The following is a 17,785-nucleotide window of genomic DNA, read 5'->3' on the forward strand; positions in this document are numbered from 1 at the left end:
GCATTTTCATAAACAACACTGGCGTAAACAGCTTTTTACAAAGGTCTTCACCATCCTGATTACTTTTAGAAGAGAAATGTTGCAGTCATCAGATATAAAAACAGCCTTGAGGCTTTTGATACATATTGTCAGGTTGCTTTTTAGAAAGGCTCTACCGATTTTACTCCTATAGCAATGCAGGAGAATCCCAGCGGGGTGTGCCGACCACCACAGGCACCAAGATACGTACACGGACACACACACACACACACACACACACGTACACATATTTTAGAGGATAACAGAGCATCTTATTTTAATTTGCATCTCTTTGTCACTATTGAGTTTGTTTATGCTTATTAACCTTATTTTATGTTCTTTTATGGTGTCCCATTAATTTTTTCATGAATTTTTAAAATATGTCTTATTATCTGTGACAAAATATTTCTCACTTTTTTGTTTCCTTCATAATTTTACTTATTCTATTTTTGATATACCAAAGCCCTTAAGAATGTTTACAAAGTCAAAATCTGTTTTTTTAAATTTATTTCTAATATTTGCATTAACATGTCAAAAGTTCAGTGATAGGGGTGCCTGGGTGGCTCAGTCGTTAAGCATCTGCCTTCGGCTCAGGTCATGATCCCAGGGTCCTGGGATCAAGCCCCGCATCGGGCTCCCTGCTCGGCGGGAAGCCTGCTTCTCCCTCTCCCACTCCCCCTGCTTGTGTTCCCTCTCTCGCTGTGTCTCTCTCTGTCAAATAAATAAATAAAATCTTAAAAAAAAAAAAGTTCAGTGATAAAATATACACCTCAATTTTCTTTTAGTTTTGCTTTTTCAGCATTTAGTTATTTTGGGCACAGTGTGAGGAGAGGAAGTAAAGGATCTTTTTTCTAAAGAGCCAATTTTCAAATACCACTTGCTGAGAAAATCATCTTGTGCCCACCAACGGTGAAGCTTCCTTTATCATAACCTAAGCTGATACATATATACGTATATATTGCTCTGCTTCTGGGCTCTCTTGTTTCATTGATCTTTGTGTTGATTCTTAGACATCTACCAATGTCTTAACAATTGCAAATTCATAATATACTCTAATATCTAATTTTTAAATTTGGGGGCTATTTTACCTGCTAAATATTTTGGATGGGTTTTTGGAATCCTTTTGGTAAATTTCAAAGGTCCTATTGGGATTTTTCTTAGACTTCTGTTAAGCCTCCATGAATCTGGGCAGACTTGGCATTGTGTTAGTATTCAGCCTTCCCATCCAAAAACATAGTTTGTCTCTCCTGTTTTTTTTTTTTTCAAGTCATCTTTTTATATCTCTCAATAAATGATTATAGGTTTTTTAAATTATTATTACAGGTCACATATCTTTAAGTCTGTTGCTCAGTATTTGATATTTTTCATTAGGATTGCAAATGGGATCTCCTTTGTATTATATCTGGTTGGAGTGCACATCCCATTACTAAATTATTCTCTCCATTCTAAGTTGAGTTGTTTTTTTTTTAGGTTTTCTAGGCAAATAACAAACACCCTGAGATACCAGGTTAGAGTCCATGGGCTTGGTAATGCCTCCAGTCTGCAAGGTTGGTGCAATTCTCTCCAACAGTAGTCAGAGTCCAGCTGTAAGGGTGGAAAAGGTGGCTGAATGGGTCAAGCCCAAGTTCAGGGGTTCCTGAGGCTGGGGCAATAGAAGGGCAAGGGGCAGGGGGCTGAAGGAGCTCACAGGAAAGCTCCCTAGAGTGACCGACTTCAGGGACTAGACCAGAAAGGGCTTGGGTACTGGACACAAAGGTAGGGCTGGGGACTGGAGGAAGGGAGAGTCCGGAGAGGACGTTGTGGCCCTGGAATGGATGCTGGGATGTCAGGTTTGAGAGCTGACGCCTTTCCCATACAGGACTGGGCTCCCTGAGATCTCCACTTTGCAGTTAAAGATACTAAAGCTCTGGGGCGCCTGGGTGGCTCAGTCGTTGGGCGTCTGCCTTTGGCTCGGGTCGTGGTCCCGGGGTCCTGGGATCGAGCCCCGCATCGGGCTTCCTACTCGGAGGGAAGCCTGCTTCTCCCTCTCCCCCTGCTTGTGTTCCTGCTCGCTATCTCTCTCTCTCTTTCAAATAAATAAATAAATAAATAATCTTAAAAAAAATAATAATAAAGACTCTAAAGCTCTGAGAGCTTGTCACTTGCCTAAAGTCACCCACTGCTAATCAGTGGCTTACTGTGTTCCGCTGTGCCTTACTAGCTCACGTTCTGTCCTTATTTTTCAGGTTCACTTTAGAACAGTTGACTGAAAGCAAGGAGAGACAGCAGAAGGGAAAGGAGGCGAGCCCAGCAGAGCAGATAGGAGAGAGAGGGCAGGCTCCTCGCGGGCCCCTCAGTTAACTGCAAAGGGGAGGGGACAGCTGGGCTGCTCGGTCCTCCTGCTGATCCAAGAATCTCCTCAGACCAGAACAGCACACCTCAGGGCACCACCCTGTGGGCCCCGGCCCTGCAATTCAGTCTGTGTCCTCCCTTATACTCTGTGGCCCCGCCATGTGCTCACTGTCCTCCACCACATACTGTTGTCTCTATCATACATCCTGTGTCGTCCCCCCCGACCCCTGACCCCAACACACCAGCTCATCCCTCTGCCATGGTGTTTATTCCCCATGCCCCGGGTTCACCAGTATATACATCATGCCCCACTTGTTTCGTCTGCCTGTACACACTTGGGGCCCTGCCACACACACATGGTCCCGTGGCGAGCTGTGTGCCCAGCTCACGCCCACTTACGCTGTGTCTGCAGAGTGCATCAGATGGCTTCTGGAAATCTGTGGCCACGCGGGTGCCCAAGGAGCCCCCTGAGATTCGCATCCTCAACCCATACTTCATCCAGGAGGCCGCCTTCACCCTCATCGGACTGCCCTTCAACAATGGCCTCATGGGCCGCGGGGTGAGATAGCAGGGCCCTGGGAGAGGGCACGGGGAGCAGGGTCAGAGATGCCTTGGGCGGGGAGGACAGGGTGGCAGGGTGAGGGGCAGGGGGCCTAGTCCTCGGAAATGGAGCTCAGCTCCGGTGAGTGCGGCTGAGGGTCTCAGCCTGGCTCAGTTCTCCAGCTGAATTCTGCACCTCGTCCGTCCCCTCCAGAACATCCCAACCCTTGGCAGTGTGGCAGTGACCATGGCACTACACGGCTGTGACGAGGTGGCAGTCGCAGGCTTTGGCTACGACATGAGCACGCCCAATGCACCCCTGCACTACTATGAGACCGTGCGCATGGCAGCCATCAAAGAGGTGCCGGGCTGGGCGGGGGGCATCCCTGGGCGGGGCCGAGGGAGGGGCGCTCCCAGCACAAACCAACGGAAAGGGGTGAGCCAGTGGCTGGCCCAGCTGCCCAGAGTTCGCCAAGTTGGGTCACTGGAGGTCCATCCCTGCCTTCAGGTCTCTGATCACCACGCAGCCTCTGTGCCCCTGAACCTAGCACCTCCTTCCCCAGCCTTCGCGCCCCAAACGTTCCCTCCCTGGCCCTCTCCCTGCCCTTTTCCTGCACCTGCCTCACCCTTGCTATTCCCAAATGCCATATGCTAATCCTGGCACTAGCTCAGAGCCATCTTCTCCATCGAAAGCCCTGTCTTCCCCCAGAAGACTTCCGTGCCCCCTCAAACCTCCCTGAGACATTGCCTCTCTGTGCCGGGACAGTCCCTGTACCCCTCTGCCCTCCCCTGTGAAGGAAGACCTGAAGCACTGATGCTTTTGATCACCCAGAATGGCTTCCCAGGTGATCCATATGTCCAGGTGCCTTCATGTTCAAGAAGCATTCCGGGTGTCGGGGCTGGCAGTCAGCCTCTTCTGACAGCATCTCTGCCTTCACATCCAGAGCCCCTGTGAACCCCTCTTACAGTCCCCTCCACTGCCACCACCAGCCTTCCACTGACACCAGCCTGGGACCTGCACATCTTGGGCCAGCGCTTTGAGCAGCTTCTCTGCTCCCACATGGGGGGCTGGGGTGGAGGGGGTGTTGGAGGACGCCTCCCCTCTGTGCAGATTCCTAGTTCTGTAAATGTAGGGGTTCCCATCTCAGCCAGCCCTCCTTCCTGCTCATCACCTTTCACACGCCCTCCTCCAACCCAGAGCCCTGGCCCCCTCTCCGCCCCCCTCGTCCCGTGGGAAAAGAGGCTGCAGCGGGGACTCCGGCAACTCCTGCGGGCTTGTCCTCTCTGCCCTCCTCACTCCCTCACAGCCTGGCTTCCCCCTTCCCCCATGACTCCCACTAAGGTCACCAGTGACTCAGCTCAAGGCTGCCAAATCCAGTGGACACGTGTAAGCCTCATCCTTCCTGACCTCTCAGAAACGCTTTTTATGTTGATCACTCCTTCCTCTTTGAAACTTTTCCTGCTCAGACTTGCGAGTCCGTAATCTCTGGTGTTCCTCTCACTTCACTTGCTGGTCTCTCTCGTTCTCTTCCTCAGCGTCCTTGATTTCAGTCCACCCCAAAAGAGTCAACACTCGCTAGGGCTCTGTCCTGGACGGTCTTCTCACTGTCCACGTTCTCCAGGAGCTTGACATCCCCGTCCGTGGCTTGAATCCCCTTCTGTATGATTGCACGCGTGTTGTTCACTCAGGCCACCTCAAGCGATGAGAAGTTACTGCAGGAATTTAAGAGAGACTTGGGAAACCAGGAACGGCCTTACAGCGGGGCCCCCAGGGTAGCCTGGAATGGGGTTCAGGGTGGGGGGCCCGTCCCGGGGCTAGGACAGCTCCCGACTGATGCCGCCCCCCTCAGCAGTGGTTCCAGACCTGCCTCCTTGTTGCCAGGAGCCCGTTGGTCTTTCCATCTGTGTCTCCTCGTGTATCTTCTTGCTTTCTTGGCCTTGCCAGCCCCCACTCTGAACCACTAGCACTGCCTCCACCTGTCTCCTGGCTTCTGTTTGCTCGAATCTTTGGCCTCTTACTCCTTTTATGTGCACTTTGTGTCAGAGTCCCAGGCAGAGGGTGCGAGGCCGTAACCAGCTCACGCGGGGCTTCGTGGGCCGTGGTGAGGAGTTGGGACTCGACTCTGAAGGCCAGGAGGAGCTACGGGAGGCTTTTGGGCTGTAGATTAGCGTGCAGTAGGCCAGTCTGGCTGCAGCACGAAACAGAGGGGCACGAGGCAGAGATCGATCCTGCCGGGCCGCTGTTCCAGCAGTCTAGGCAAGAGACGAAGGCTCCTGTCCAGGAACTGTTCAGAGGCGAGGAGAAGGCAGAGAAGAGACTGCATTTTCAATCAGTAGGTCTTGTCTCAGTGCAGGAGTGAGGGAAGACTGCACCTTCCCTGAAACCCTCTGGTGGAGCCTGTTTCCTTTCTTTCTTCTTCAGTTTCTGGGCCAAACTGCCCCCCCCGACCCCACCCCATTATCTCTGAAAGTGGCTGGCTTGAGGCTCACGACATCAGCTGTGCCTGCCCTGTGCAGGGTGCTGGGGACTTCAAGCTATGAGATCAAATGTCCTGGGTTTAGAACCTTTCTTTCCTTCCCAGCAAGGGGAGAATGATAGAACCCACCCCCTAGGTTTGGGGAAGATTAGACACGATAATGTGTAAAAAAAAACCAAAAAAAAACGGCCTGGCACATAGTAAGCACTCATAAATGTTAGCTGTTATTATTAATGGTTTTTTTAATTTATTTTTTTAAAGATTTTATTTTTTGACAGAGAGAGAGAGACAGGGAAAGAGGGAACACAAGCAGGGGGAGTGGGAGAGGGAGAAGCAGGCTTCCCGCCGAGCAGGGAGCACGATGTGGGACTCGATCCCAGGACCCTGGGATCATGACCTGAGCCGAAGGCAGACGCGTAACGACTGAGCCTCCCAGGCGCCCCGCCGTTATTGTTTTATCTGTACTTATCACCGTTCCCTCCCGGTATCCTGGCCGAAGATTCACTGGAAATGCCGGTGCCTGGGTTTAGCATCCCTGCTGTCCACCTTGAGGGTCTGCAGGAAGCAGGTGAACCGTTCAGCACCCTGGCCCCAACACCGCTTCCCTCCGCTCGGCCCAGGGGCCCGTTCTCCAGGCCCAGCAGGAGGGGGTGGGCCGTGGAGACAAGCAGAGCACGGGTTCCGTGCTGGGGGACATCCAAGGGAAGGGACATCAAAGGAGTTCGGAGAGGAGACAGAGCGAAGGTAGGGAGGAGTTAGGAAGGTGCAGGGTCGTGGAGACCAAGGGAGCAGTGTTCGGGGACTGTCCCCCACGTCAGGCGCTGTCGAGAAGTCCAGTAAGAGGAGCACTGGGAAATGGCCCGTGGCTGCACTGGTGAGGAGGCCCCGCAGACGAAGGGGAGAGCAGCTTCGAAGGCCAGTGGCTGCGCAGGGAGTAAAGGCAGTGCAGAGAGGCAGGCATGGTGCCCAGTACGTGCTCCGGGGAAGCAGGGACAAGGAGGAGGAGGAAGGGGATAGAGCAGCAGCTTGCTCAGGGCCGAAGTGGGCTCACACAGGACTGTGCGACCCGGCGGAGAAACTCGGGCTGGAAATGTCCGTTTGTGAGTTGTGAGCCCAGCTGCCGGTTCAGGTCTGCAGCCAGTAGAGTACAAAGCACAGGCGGTCAGCGCAGCACCAGGGTTTAAGGACTGGGCGAAGGACGAGGAGCCAGAGATGGAGATGGAAAAAGAGCTGTCAGAAGGACAGCTGCATCCAGAATCAGGAGTCCTGCTGCGGCTGGGGACCCAGGACTGCCAGAATTCTGCCCCAGCCCGTATATGGTGTAGACAACACGGTGTAGACAGCTCTGGTAAGCTCCTGTGCCATCTGCATGGAAGGGAGAATGAGGAGGCCTTGCCTGGTCTAAGAGAGCTACAGCCCAGGGCCAACCTTTTTGTTTACTATTTTATTATGGACACTGTCAAACATATTCATAAATGTAGAAAATAATATGATGAACTCTCAGGCACCTGTCACCCACTTCCCTCAGTTAGCAGCACATGGCCAGTGTTCATCTGTTCTTCCTCTCATGCACCCCTCCCCACTGATTATTTGGAAATAAGTCTCAAATATCATATCATTCCAACCATAAATATTTCAGTAGCTTTCTCTAAAAGATAAGAACTTTTAAAAAATTATCACAATACCATTATCACACCTAAAAAAATTAATAATTCCTTAATATCACAAAAAATGTCCAGTCTTGGGGTGCCTGGCTGGCTCAGTTGGAAGAGCATGCAACTCGGGTTCATGAGTCCGAGCCCCACAATGGGTGTAGAGATTAATGTAAAAATAAATAAATAAATAAATAAATCAGCTTTAAAAACAATGTCCCTTCTTCCACTGAGCTTTCAACCATCAGTGACTCCCAATGGGTGTTCTTAAAACTAACCCATCAGATTGGTTGCTTCTTCCTGGGGGTGATGAAGGGGAGATATAAGGAAAGAGCAGTATAAGTTTACACATCTGTTCGGATCCTGGCCCTGCCATTCCCCCAAGCCTCTGTGTTCTTAACCCACAAAATCGAATTTCATTCAGCACATCTTTATTGAGCACCTACTGTGTCAGCCAAACAGTCCCTGCCTTCAAAGAGAGACAGTGTGCCAGATGATTGACTCTTCGAGGGATGAGGGCAGAGCATGCTGGGGGTCTGTAACAGGAAGGGACAGTTCAGACAGCAGAGTGTCATGACAGGAGCCTCAAGGGAGCTGGAGGTTTTAGGGAGTTTGGAGGGACAGTCGTGTAGTCGCAGCGGTTGAGAGAGGAGGCAGACCCTGCAGACCTTCCAGGTGCCATGGAGCGTGGAGTGGGGGAGAAGAAACAGTCACCATTTGAGATGTGTCTGAGGGACACTGTCCTTAGGGGCAGCCGGGTTCGTGGTTAGCCCAGGAAGTCGAAGGGCATAGTCAGAGGATACAGGGAATTTGGCCTGCGTTTCTGATTGAAGAGATTTGGCAAGCTGCAGAAAGCTGACGGGATGAGAATAGGGCCAGGACAGAGCCCTGGGTCCTTTGCACCAGCCAGCGGTTCCCGTGCACACCGCCATGAGGTTCCCACAGAGCGGTCAGGGGTGTACAAACTACGGAGAGCCTGTCCGCTTTCCCTGAGTCAGTCAGTCCTTTTTCATTCTTTGAGAGACTTAGCCACCAGAGCCTCCTGGTGCGAGTACTGGGGACAGGACAGAGTCTGAGCCTGGGTGCAGTCTTCGCCCAGGAAAGCCCAGAAGGCGTCATCTTCCCTGTAATTTCCACATTCACAGAAAGGTGAGCCTCTTGTCCTCAGGCCCCCTGGCTCCTCTGATTTAGGAGGCAGGATTTCATCAGCCTGGAGACCGCATTGCATCAGGCCAGAGGATGACTAAGCCACCCCACGCGGTTCTCCTTCCCCCAGGCCTGGGCCAGCTCTCACTGACTCACATGGCCTACCCTCAGGGTGCCTAGGACCTAGGTGCCCTGGACGCGCTGCCGGACAAGGAGGTGACGTCTGGGGGAACAGGGGGTCGGAAGGCCTCCATCTTTGAACACTTGGAAGAAGAGGAGAGGCAGAGTTCTCGTAGGGCGGAGAAAGGGGTTCTGGGAAGGGAGGAGGATGAGCAGATTTCCCACAATCACAGAGCACTGGGCGAGCAGTGGGCAGAAGAGAGCACTGAGCTCCACTCATCCCTTCCCTGTGCCTTTCCTTTCAGTCCTGGACACACAATATCCAGCGGGAGAAAGAGTTTCTGCGGAAGCTGGTGAAAGCACGAGTCATCACTGACCTAACCAGCGGCATCTGAGGTGGGCCCAGCACGCGGCCACGGAGGTCCTGGCACCGCCAAGAGGAAGCAGTAAGCACCGCCACCTGCCCACTCCATTGGCCTCAGTCTGGCTCCCCCTGAAAGGTGCAGGAGTCTTCAGACCCAGAGAAGGACAGTGCCAAGTGGCCGCAGGGGTGGGCGAGGCCTTGGCAGGGCAGCCAGAGCTTTGTCTGCCCAGAGGCCAGCCTCAGAGACCAGCACTTAGCCTCGTTCTCAGCCTGGGGTCTTGAAGCCAGAGGGCCGGGAGGCCGCCGGCCGTGCCCAGCAGGCCCAGCATGCAGGAGGTGGACATCAGGCTGCAAGGCTGCTGCTGGAATCATTTCTCCAATCAGTGTTTGGTGTATTATCATTTTGTGAATTTGGGTAGGGGGGAGGGGAGGGATAATTTATTTTTAAATAAGGTTGGAGATGTCAAGTTTGGTCCACTTGCCATGCAGAAAGAGGCCCACTAGGGGGCCCGTCGGGCTCCCTGTAGAGTGGGGGTGCCGTGACTAGCCTGTGCCCTGCTTGGGGCTAGAGGGAGGTGGGCAGGATCTCATGCCAACCCCCTCCAGCCCATGACACTGTTTGGCCTTTCTTGAGGAGAAGATGGGGTATTCCCATGCACCAGCCCCTAACTACGCCACAGGGAAACCCTGGAGCCATCGTTGAAGCCGACAAGGCAGACCCTGGGTTAAGCAGAGAGAAGTTCAGAGCTCGGGAGGCGAGGCCTGGCCTAGCGTGATGGGAATGCCCGCCGCCCCCCGCCCCCCCCTCCACGCCGCTGCAGCTGATCCACAGGACAGTGCCCCAGCCTGGACTGACCAACTTGGCAGCTGTTCTGGATTTCGGCAACGACACTGTCAGGTCCTTGGGCTCTGCCTTCAGCCTGGACCAGAGGGAAGTGAGGCTCAAGGACCTTACCCAGGCTGTGGCAGCCACCCTGGGCAGCCATCCTGGAAGCAATAAAGCTCTTCCCTGAGTCTGGTCTCCTCTTGCTTTCTCTGACTCTCCTGGAAGAAGCAGGACACTGGGGCCTCAGCAACTCCATTAAACCCAAGGGCCATCTCTCTAGCCCACAGATTCCTCGGTCCCTTTCTCTTCTCCTGTCAACTGCAGGACCTGGGGAGCCACCCGGGGGCCTTCGGAAGCCTCTCCCATCCCACACAGTCCTGCACCCTCTTGGCCTTAAGAGAGGCAGACCAGAGGTACGAGGGCATGCCCCAGAGTCTACCCTACCCTAAAGGAGCCAGAGGGCAGGGGGTAGAGATCCACGGCCCTAGGACAGCACCTCCAGGTCCCCAGAGCCCCAGTTCTGCGGGGACAGAGATTCCTGCAAGCACAAGAAAGCTATGTGCTGAGCCCCCTGACACAGACTCACAGACCACATTTGCTCCTGACACCCCGGGCTGAGCTCCGGAGCGAATATGCCCCACCCCCACCCAGAGCACAAAGGCACACCCTCTCCCCACAGCGCCCCCTCTAGCCACACGGAACAGAAAGGCAGAGCCCAGCTCTAGGCACCCTCAGGTAAACCTGGGAAGGAACACCCCCACCCCCACCCCGAGAGCCCTAGAATCTGATCGCTGCCCTCACAGCGACCCCAGGCAGGCCTGAGATCCGGACAAACACACCTGCATCAGAGGCATGGAGTGAGCTTCGGGTCAGAGCTGCCACTGTGGCAGTAAGAGAGGCTGGCTGGCCCCCTGGCCTCTCGCTTGCCATCCCAAGGGCCACCAGCATCCCACATGCCCCCTGACTGCTGTGGTTTGTCCTCAGGCAGAAACCGCCTCCTCTGAGGGGCAAGTCGGGCCCTGACGGAGGGACAGGCACACCCAGAACTCCCTTGGGATGCTGCTGGAAACAGGGCACAACTCCAGTGCACATTGTAGTCTACGGGAAGGGTGCCCCCTGGACTTGTACGGGGCCTAGGCTGCAGGCCTACAAGAGGCAGCCATGGTTGACCAAGTCCCAGGTTGCAGGAAGCAGCAAAGAGAGGAGCTATTCACTGCTCGGTCCCCTGTCCCACAGGGGTCCTGTCAGGCCTGTGGACAGCCACCTCCCCCCACCCAGCAGTTCTCCGTGGTCTGGCTTCCACTGCACGGAACCTGCTGTCACAAAGCTGTGGTTCTCGGCCCTGGCCATACACCAGACTAACCTGTGCAAGCTGGGAGATCTGCACATGCCCACCCCAAGATTCTGATTCAGGTTTGGGGTGGGGCCCAGATGTGGGTGGTTTTTAAAGGTCCACAGGAGATCCTGATGCATAGACAAGGTATAGCTGGTCCACACACACCCCCTGAGCACTTTCATCCCCACCCACGGCTCCCCACTGGCAGCTGGTCGACAATTCCCAAATTGCCCTCTTCGGCCCAGCTCTCTCCACTTTGCTCCAGGCTACACAGTCAGCCACTTCCTGAACATTACCACTAGGGTAATCCACCACACATCTGACACTGAACTCCTGAGCTCCTGTCTCCAGCCTGTCCTCCTCGAGGGAGCCCCAGCTGCCGGCACGCAGCCCCTCCACATGGTCACCCCGGCCAGAGGCGCGCCTTTGTCTGTCCTACCTCTTCATCCCATCCAATCAGGCACCAACTGAGTTTTCAAGAAGATGTGGTCTGAAAAGCCTTGCAGCCCTCTGCTCACCCCACGTCTCTGCTTCAGACCCCTCTCTCCCCAGCAGCCTCCTTACGTCTCCCCCAGACCAGCCAGTCACTGCAATGCATGTCTGGTCGCACCATTCTGCTGCCTGAAACCCTTCAGTGGTCCCCAGGGCCACTGCTATGAAGTCCAGACTCCCCAGTATGACACAAAGGATCTGGCCTTCCCTTACCTCTATCCATGTTACTCAACCTCCAGCTCACCTGCCAAATTGCTGTAATTAGGCCCCTGAAATACTACCCTCCAGCCGTGCATGTGCATCTCCTCTGTGACCCTCCCTTCCTCGGCCCGGGCACCCGCTCCTACCAGCACTGCCCCGGCAGGGCCCGGGGAGCACCGTGTTTGCTGGCGGGCGGCAGGGCGGCTGGGCGGCTGGAGCGGGGTCGGACCTCCAGCGCCCCAGCGCAGCACCTCACCGACCCGACAAGTTCCGTGGGTCTGCTGAGAGAAGAAGCTAGAGGGGGGCCAGAGAGCGGAGAGCAGCCGCGGCGGGTCGGCCAGCCGGGACCCAGGAGACCGCACCCATCTCAGGGCCCACGGCGGAGGCAGGGACCGGCCTGTCCCCTCCCTCCCCACCCTCCGCCCAGCCTCCCAACTCCCTACTTCGCGCATCTACAAACTCTGAACGCCCAGTTCCCGCGCCTCTCCGCCTCCCGGGTTCTCCGCTCTGCGTCCCAGGGTCCCTTCCCAGCGTCTCCTCCCCACCCCCCGCCCCCGCCCGGCTCGGGGGACCCAGCGTAGCCCGGGGGGGGGCCAGATCCCAGCAGGTGGAGCGGCCAGGTGAGCCCTGAAAGGTGGGGTTGGGCGGGGGCGCTCCGGGCCCCACCCCGGGATCCGGTGACGCCGGGGCTGGAATTTGACACCAGATGGCGGCGGGCATGAGGCTGCTGAGGGATGGAGTTGGGCCCGGCCCCCAGACACGGCCCACGGGCTCCGCCAGCAGCAGGTCCCTCGGGCCCCAGCCCTCACTGCGTCCCGGACCCAGAGCCCTGCACCGCGGTAAGCCAACCTGTTGGCCCAGCCCTGGGGCTCGGGGGAGCAGGCGGGATAGTTCCCCTCCACTCCTTTCCCACGTCCTCCCTCTCCTGGGCCGGAGGCACAGCTCCCCGCCCCTCCCAGCCCCCTCAGTCCCCCTGTCGCTGGTTGGACTGCGCTAGCCCGCTCTAATGTGAGGTCCCCGCTGCAGCTACAGGGCACACACTGGCTGCCAAGGCCATGCTTTTGGCTAAAAAAGGTGCTGCCAGGTGCACAGTCCTGGGCATGAGCCTTTTAAGCTGCGGGGGAAAGCCCAGCACTGGTCCCAGGAAAGGTGCCTAGAAGAACCACGGAGGAGGACCCCTGTGGTGAGTATCCGGCTGGCAGGCGGGGAAGCAAGGACTGGTGGACCAAGTGGCCCCCAGCCTGCCAGGAAGGAGACTGGGCCTGACCTGCCCTCAAGAGACCTGCTCCTGAGCTCCCTCTAGCGCAGGGGGTCACTGAGGCTGCCTGGCCCGGCTTTCCCTCCGTCAATGAGAACAGTCACTAGCCTGGCCCCTCAAGGCCTGATTCAGTTAGCAGAGCATGCCTGGCCCTGGAGGAGCACACCGGGGAGGCCTGGGGAGGTCTGGTCCACAGGTATGCAGACGTTTTGTGTGCTATGGGGTGGGGGTGGATGGTTGACAGCTGGGACCCAAGGGCAGACCAGCTAGTGAGGGCTCTAGGGCCCCAGAGGGGTGTTTGGGAATGCCAGCCAGGGTGGGTTCACCAAAGGGTTGGTGGGGCTCAGAAAGGATGGCTGGGCTCAGGAAGGATGGCTCGTGGGGGAAACTTAGAGGAGCAGGGCCAGGCTGCCAGACCCACAGGAAGCTGGAAGGGCAACAGACCTGGACCAGCTCTCAAAGACCAGGCTGAAGTGGAGGCCAGGAGGGCCCTCCTGGGAGTTGCTCAGCCCTGAGTCTATTTGAGGGCAGCCAAAAGCCCACCCCCCCCTTGAGTCTGCAGGCTTGGCAATGCTGCCCCCTGGTGGCCACAGGGAGCCGTGCCCAGGCCCTATGTTAGAGGGCCCATCAGCCCCCATCACCGGGGGCTCTTGAGGGACCATCTGTGGTTGAGAAGAGAGAACTCTGGCAGCTCTGGGTCCAGACAGAGAGATCACAGAGGAGCAAGGTGCAGCAGCGCTGGGCGGGCAACACAGGCTGAGGCCGGGGTGTCGCTGACATCAGATAGGTCAACAGCAAGCACCCTAAATCTTCTCTAGGCCACATCTTCCTGCTCGTGACATAGAGACAAAGCTCTCTGTGGGACCCAGTGCGTCCAACTACTTCCTTCTCCAGCTGCTCCTGGCAGCTCCAGCCCTGCAGGACAGAGCAGCAAGGCCCCGGGGAAAGAGACCTGGGATGGTAGGCAGCTACCGAGCTTCTCTGAGTCTTACTTGCCATCTACCTCTTGGAGTTGTGAGGACTGAAAGAGGGAAACAGGTGCAAAGCACCAACACACAGTTAGGTTCTCAATGCAGTTACTTCTCGACCTGGGTTGAGTCCAGCTGTCCAAGCCCCTTGTACTTCATCTGGAGACACTGAAGTGGAGGGATGACCTGCTCAAAGGATAACTCCTCTCTCAATGCTCCAAGCTGCCTCAAGAGGAGGGGGGGCGGGAGCAAGTCGACTACGGCTGATGGGCGCTCCTGGTATTGACAGAGATGGAGCCCGGATGTGGAAGCCCTTCTGTGCTGCCCCACTGTCCCCAGCCTAGGCGGCAGGTGAGTGGTTCTCCCCGGGGACTGCCACCTGGAACTGAGGAAAGGTGGTTTGGGGAGGAAGCGCAGGGCTTGGCCGGGGCTGGCGACAGAAGCGGAAGGGGAAATGGTCAAGGAGGAACCAGGAGTAAGGAGGAAAGTCAGTGATCTCTCCCCTGGGCTCCCTGAGGCAGCGGACCCACCATCCTCCAACCTAAACCCTCCGGGAGCTCCCCCCACCCACCTAAGCGCCCATACTCTCTCTGATCCCCGCCGCCCCAGCCCCTTCCTGAGCTCCCTCCACCCCGAGCCGACCTGGGTGTCCTATTCCTCCCTGAGGCTCCACTTCTGTCTCCGCGCAGCCTGCCCTGTGGCCAACCCTGGCCGCTCTGGCCCTGCTGAGCAGCGTCGCCGAGGCCTCCCTGGGCCCCGCGCACCGCAGTCCCGCTCGGCGCCTCGGCCCCGCTCCTGGCCCGGCGCCCCCCACCGGCCACCTGCCCGGTAGGTGAGAGGGCGAGGGGGCGGGGCGGGGCTGGCCCGGGATCCTGAGCGTGACTCAGTCTCCTTGCAGGGGGCCGCGCGGCCCGCACGTGCGGCGGAAGAGCCCGGCGGCCGTCGCCCCAGCCGCCCCGGCCCGCGCCCCCGCCGCCCGCGCCCTCGCCCGCGCCAGCCCGGGGGGGCCGCGCGGCGGGAGCCGGGGGCCGGGACGGCCGCGCGAGCCGGGGGAGCCGCGCGCGGACGGCGGGGGCGCGGGGCTGCCGCCTGCGCTCGCAGCTGGTGCCGGTGCGCGCGCTCGGCCTGGGCCACAGCTCCGACGAGCTGGTGCGTTTCCGCTTCTGCAGCGGCTCCTGCCGCCGCGCGCGCTCCCCGCACGACCTCAGCCTGGCCAGCCTGCTGGGCGCCGGGGCCCTGCGGCCGCCCCCGGGCTCGCGGCCCGTCAGCCAGCCGTGCTGCCGCCCCACGCGCTACGAGGCGGTCTCCTTCATGGACGTCAACAGCACCTGGAGGACCGTGGACCGCCTGTCGGCCACTGCCTGCGGCTGCCTGGGCTGAGGCCTCGCTCCAGGGCTTGGCGGACTGCACCCTTCCCCGCGGCTCCTCGCACCCCGGGGCCCTCTCGCAGGAGAGCCGGGGGCCGGGGGGGGGGGGCGGGGAGCTCAGTCAGAGATGGAGGCCTCAGCCCGGGGGCGGGGGGGGGGGCAGTGATGGCCACGAGCCCTCGAGAGGTGTTGGGACGACTGACCTGCCGCGCCAGGGTCCTCGCCCTGCAGACGCCAGACACCTCAGCCCTGGAGACCTTAGGACCCGCTCCTCACAGACTCTGGCACTGACTTGGCCTCGGGAGAACCCAGCCGTGCCCGAGGCCTCAAGCGTTAGCCCAGGCCCTGGGGGCGCGGAATCGGAGGAGATACACTGCAGTCGCATCGCCCGCGCGGGCCTGTACTCACTCGTGGGAGCCGGACCCTTATTTATTATTCCTAAGTTATTTATTTACTTCCGTGGTTTGTCAGAGCCTTTCCTGGGCAGCAGCTGGATGGGGATCATGCGCTGGCCATCCCACTCACTTCAGGCTGACTCGACAATCACAGGCCTGGCCTGGATTGTCCATTGCTTCCCAGCAGCTCTGGGACATGGGGGGGGGGGGCGGGGAACACAGGCAGAGTGGGTGGCACAGGTGTGCTCTCCAGTCCCGACAGGCCAGCTCACAGCCCCATGCACCGTCCCCAGCACTTGGGACCTGGAGTTACGGGTGGAGAGAACCCTACCCTTGTCACGTCAGACATTCTGGGGGCCTCACTTACTGTGTAACGACACAGAGAACCACACATTGCCCCATCCCACGGTCACTCATCTGTGTCCTACCCGCCAGGGCCTGACAGGTGCATACACTCCCTCTGCTTGTAGACAATCCAGCATGGGGACCTCACTGCCCACAATCCATGAGGCAACCCAGGGCAAAAGAGCATCTGAAAAGGCTGCAGGTGGGCAAGAAGACGCAGCTGGTTTCGGGGGAATGAAGCAGAGAGCATCAAGGGAATAAAAGGGCAGGAAAGGACTGAGGGCCCCCCAGAGGGACCTGCATTTTGAATGATGAACAAGGATATTCATTTATTCATTCAACAAATATTTACTAATCACCTATTACATGTCAGACAGTAGGTAGACACCAGAGGTACAGAAGTGAAAGGGACATGACCCCTGCCCTTAAGCTTAACTCAGGAGTGACAGACAATAAATAATTATGCAAGTTCAATTTGACAGATAGTATGAAAAAGGACAAGAAGGGCTCCAGGGCTTGGCGGAAGCTAAGAGGTACACACCTGCATTTGGAAGGAAGGAGAGGTTAGTGCTGACCCTGGCCTTCCGCAGTGTCCCCGAGTCATCTCTCAAAAGTCAGTGCAATCCCTCTGAGCTTTCCTGCATGTCCCTGGGAAGCCCTGTTTCCTGGGTCCTATGAATTTGTCCAATATGATGTTCTTCTTTGGAAATAAGATGAGGGCCTGCGTTTGGAAAGGATGCCCAGTCTGAGGAACCATGGGGTGTCCAGAGGGGCTGTCGGGAGGAAGGGATATGCTGGTCTGGAGCTGAGGAGGGAGGGCCGGCCTGGAGATGGATTTGGCCGCTGTGAGCACAAGGGCAGCAGCTGCAGCCCGGGGTGCATGAGAGCACCACGGGAGTGAGGCGGCCGAGGGTGGGGCCCCTCGGGCATCTGCCACTGCTAACCAAACTTCCTTCCGGACTGTCTAAGTGCCTGGCTGCTTTGGCACAGGTGCCCCCTTCGCCCGGGCTAGAGTGAGGAGCAGGCAAAAGTGAGGGCTGTGAGCATTCTGGGTCAAGGAGGAGAAACAGGCCTCTGCTTCCACTCTTCCGTGTTCGCTGCCCCAGTTCTAGATGCTCCCCAAACTCTGGTGCTCTCACACTGCCTTCAAACAGCCCTTTGCCCCCTCTCTCTGCCTCCAAGCTGATTGAGGACCCTCAGTCTCCAGCCCTTCCCAGCCCCACCGGAAGAAAATGACACCAGTGCCATACAGTTTGCAGATGCTTCATGGAGGCCTGGGCCCCGGCCCTGGTTGAGGATGAAGGGGGACATCCCGTCAAGCAGGGTCACTGGGCCCAGGGAGACCCTACCGGAAAGACTTGAAAACCCGGCCTAGCCCCCAAGCCCTCCAGGCCCTGCCCTTCAGTGGTCATCTCTGCTCTCAGAGCCACTTAAAGGAGACAACAGACTGAAGCTGCCTCTGACAATGCTCTCAGCAGGAGAGCCAGGTCGGAACCCAAGCCAGAGGTGCTGGCCCTCAACAGTCCTGATTGCTGGGCCTTGAGCAAGCAGGGTCCCTCCAACTCAAGGCTGCATTTTGGGCCCCAGAGAGACTGTGCCCAACATCTCACAAAGTCCCAGATGAAACAGTACCTCCTCTAAGAAGAACACAGTCCCACAAGAACACAAATCCCTCTTTAAAAAAATAAAATAAAATAATAAAGCCACTTTCCCCCAAAGGAACAAGCTCCAGAGCTGCAGTTCTCTGCCCACAACTTAGCAGAGGTCACTGTCACATAAACTCACCAGGCAGAGCACTTTCCACCCGGGAGCCACCGGTGGTTCTGGTATCTCCAGTCTTTTTTTTTTCTTTTTTAGATTTTGTTTATTTGACAGAGAGATAGAGAGCACAAGCAGGGGGAGCGGCAGGCAGAGCGAAAGGGAGAAGCAGGCTCCCCACCCAGCAGGGA

The 17,785-nt window shown here is 57.3% G+C and overlaps 2 protein-coding genes across 10 annotated transcripts in view; both read left to right on the forward strand.

Annotated features, from left to right (window-relative positions):
- The window catches only part of ST3GAL3 (ST3 beta-galactoside alpha-2,3-sialyltransferase 3), a 179,128-nt gene extending 169,467 nt beyond the window's left edge, over positions 1 to 9,661 (forward strand). For 6 of the 9 annotated variants that reach the window (XM_081818281.1, XM_081818284.1, XM_081818286.1 and 3 more), the window contains 3 exons: positions 2,762 to 2,908; positions 3,104 to 3,250; positions 8,590 to 9,661. In XM_081818281.1, the coding sequence (XP_081674407.1) occupies positions 2,762 to 2,908; positions 3,104 to 3,250; positions 8,590 to 8,679 (384 nt within the window). In that variant the 3' untranslated portion in view covers positions 8,680 to 9,661. Of the gene's footprint in view, positions 1 to 2,761; positions 2,909 to 3,103; positions 3,251 to 3,833; positions 8,381 to 8,589 lie in introns of those variants that run through there. The other 3 variants (XM_081818288.1, XM_081818290.1, XM_081818283.1) reach the window with 2 other exon arrangements.
- Positions 9,662 to 13,583: 3,922 nt separating this feature from the next.
- Positions 13,584 to 15,580, forward strand: ARTN (artemin). Its single transcript, XM_081817176.1, has 3 exons — positions 13,584 to 14,080; positions 14,419 to 14,557; positions 14,628 to 15,580. The coding sequence occupies exons 1-3, from the start codon at positions 14,021 to 14,023 to the stop codon at positions 15,107 to 15,109; spliced, it is 681 nt and encodes a 226-aa protein (XP_081673302.1). The 5' UTR covers positions 13,584 to 14,020; the 3' UTR covers positions 15,110 to 15,580.
- The last annotated feature ends 2,205 nt before the right edge of the window (positions 15,581 to 17,785 follow it).

Source organism: Leptonychotes weddellii, chromosome 4, assembly GCF_054177405.1.
Source record: "Leptonychotes weddellii isolate Sample4059 chromosome 4, ASM5417740v2, whole genome shotgun sequence".
In the NCBI taxonomy this organism is placed as follows: Eukaryota; Metazoa; Chordata; class Mammalia; order Carnivora; family Phocidae; genus Leptonychotes; species Leptonychotes weddellii.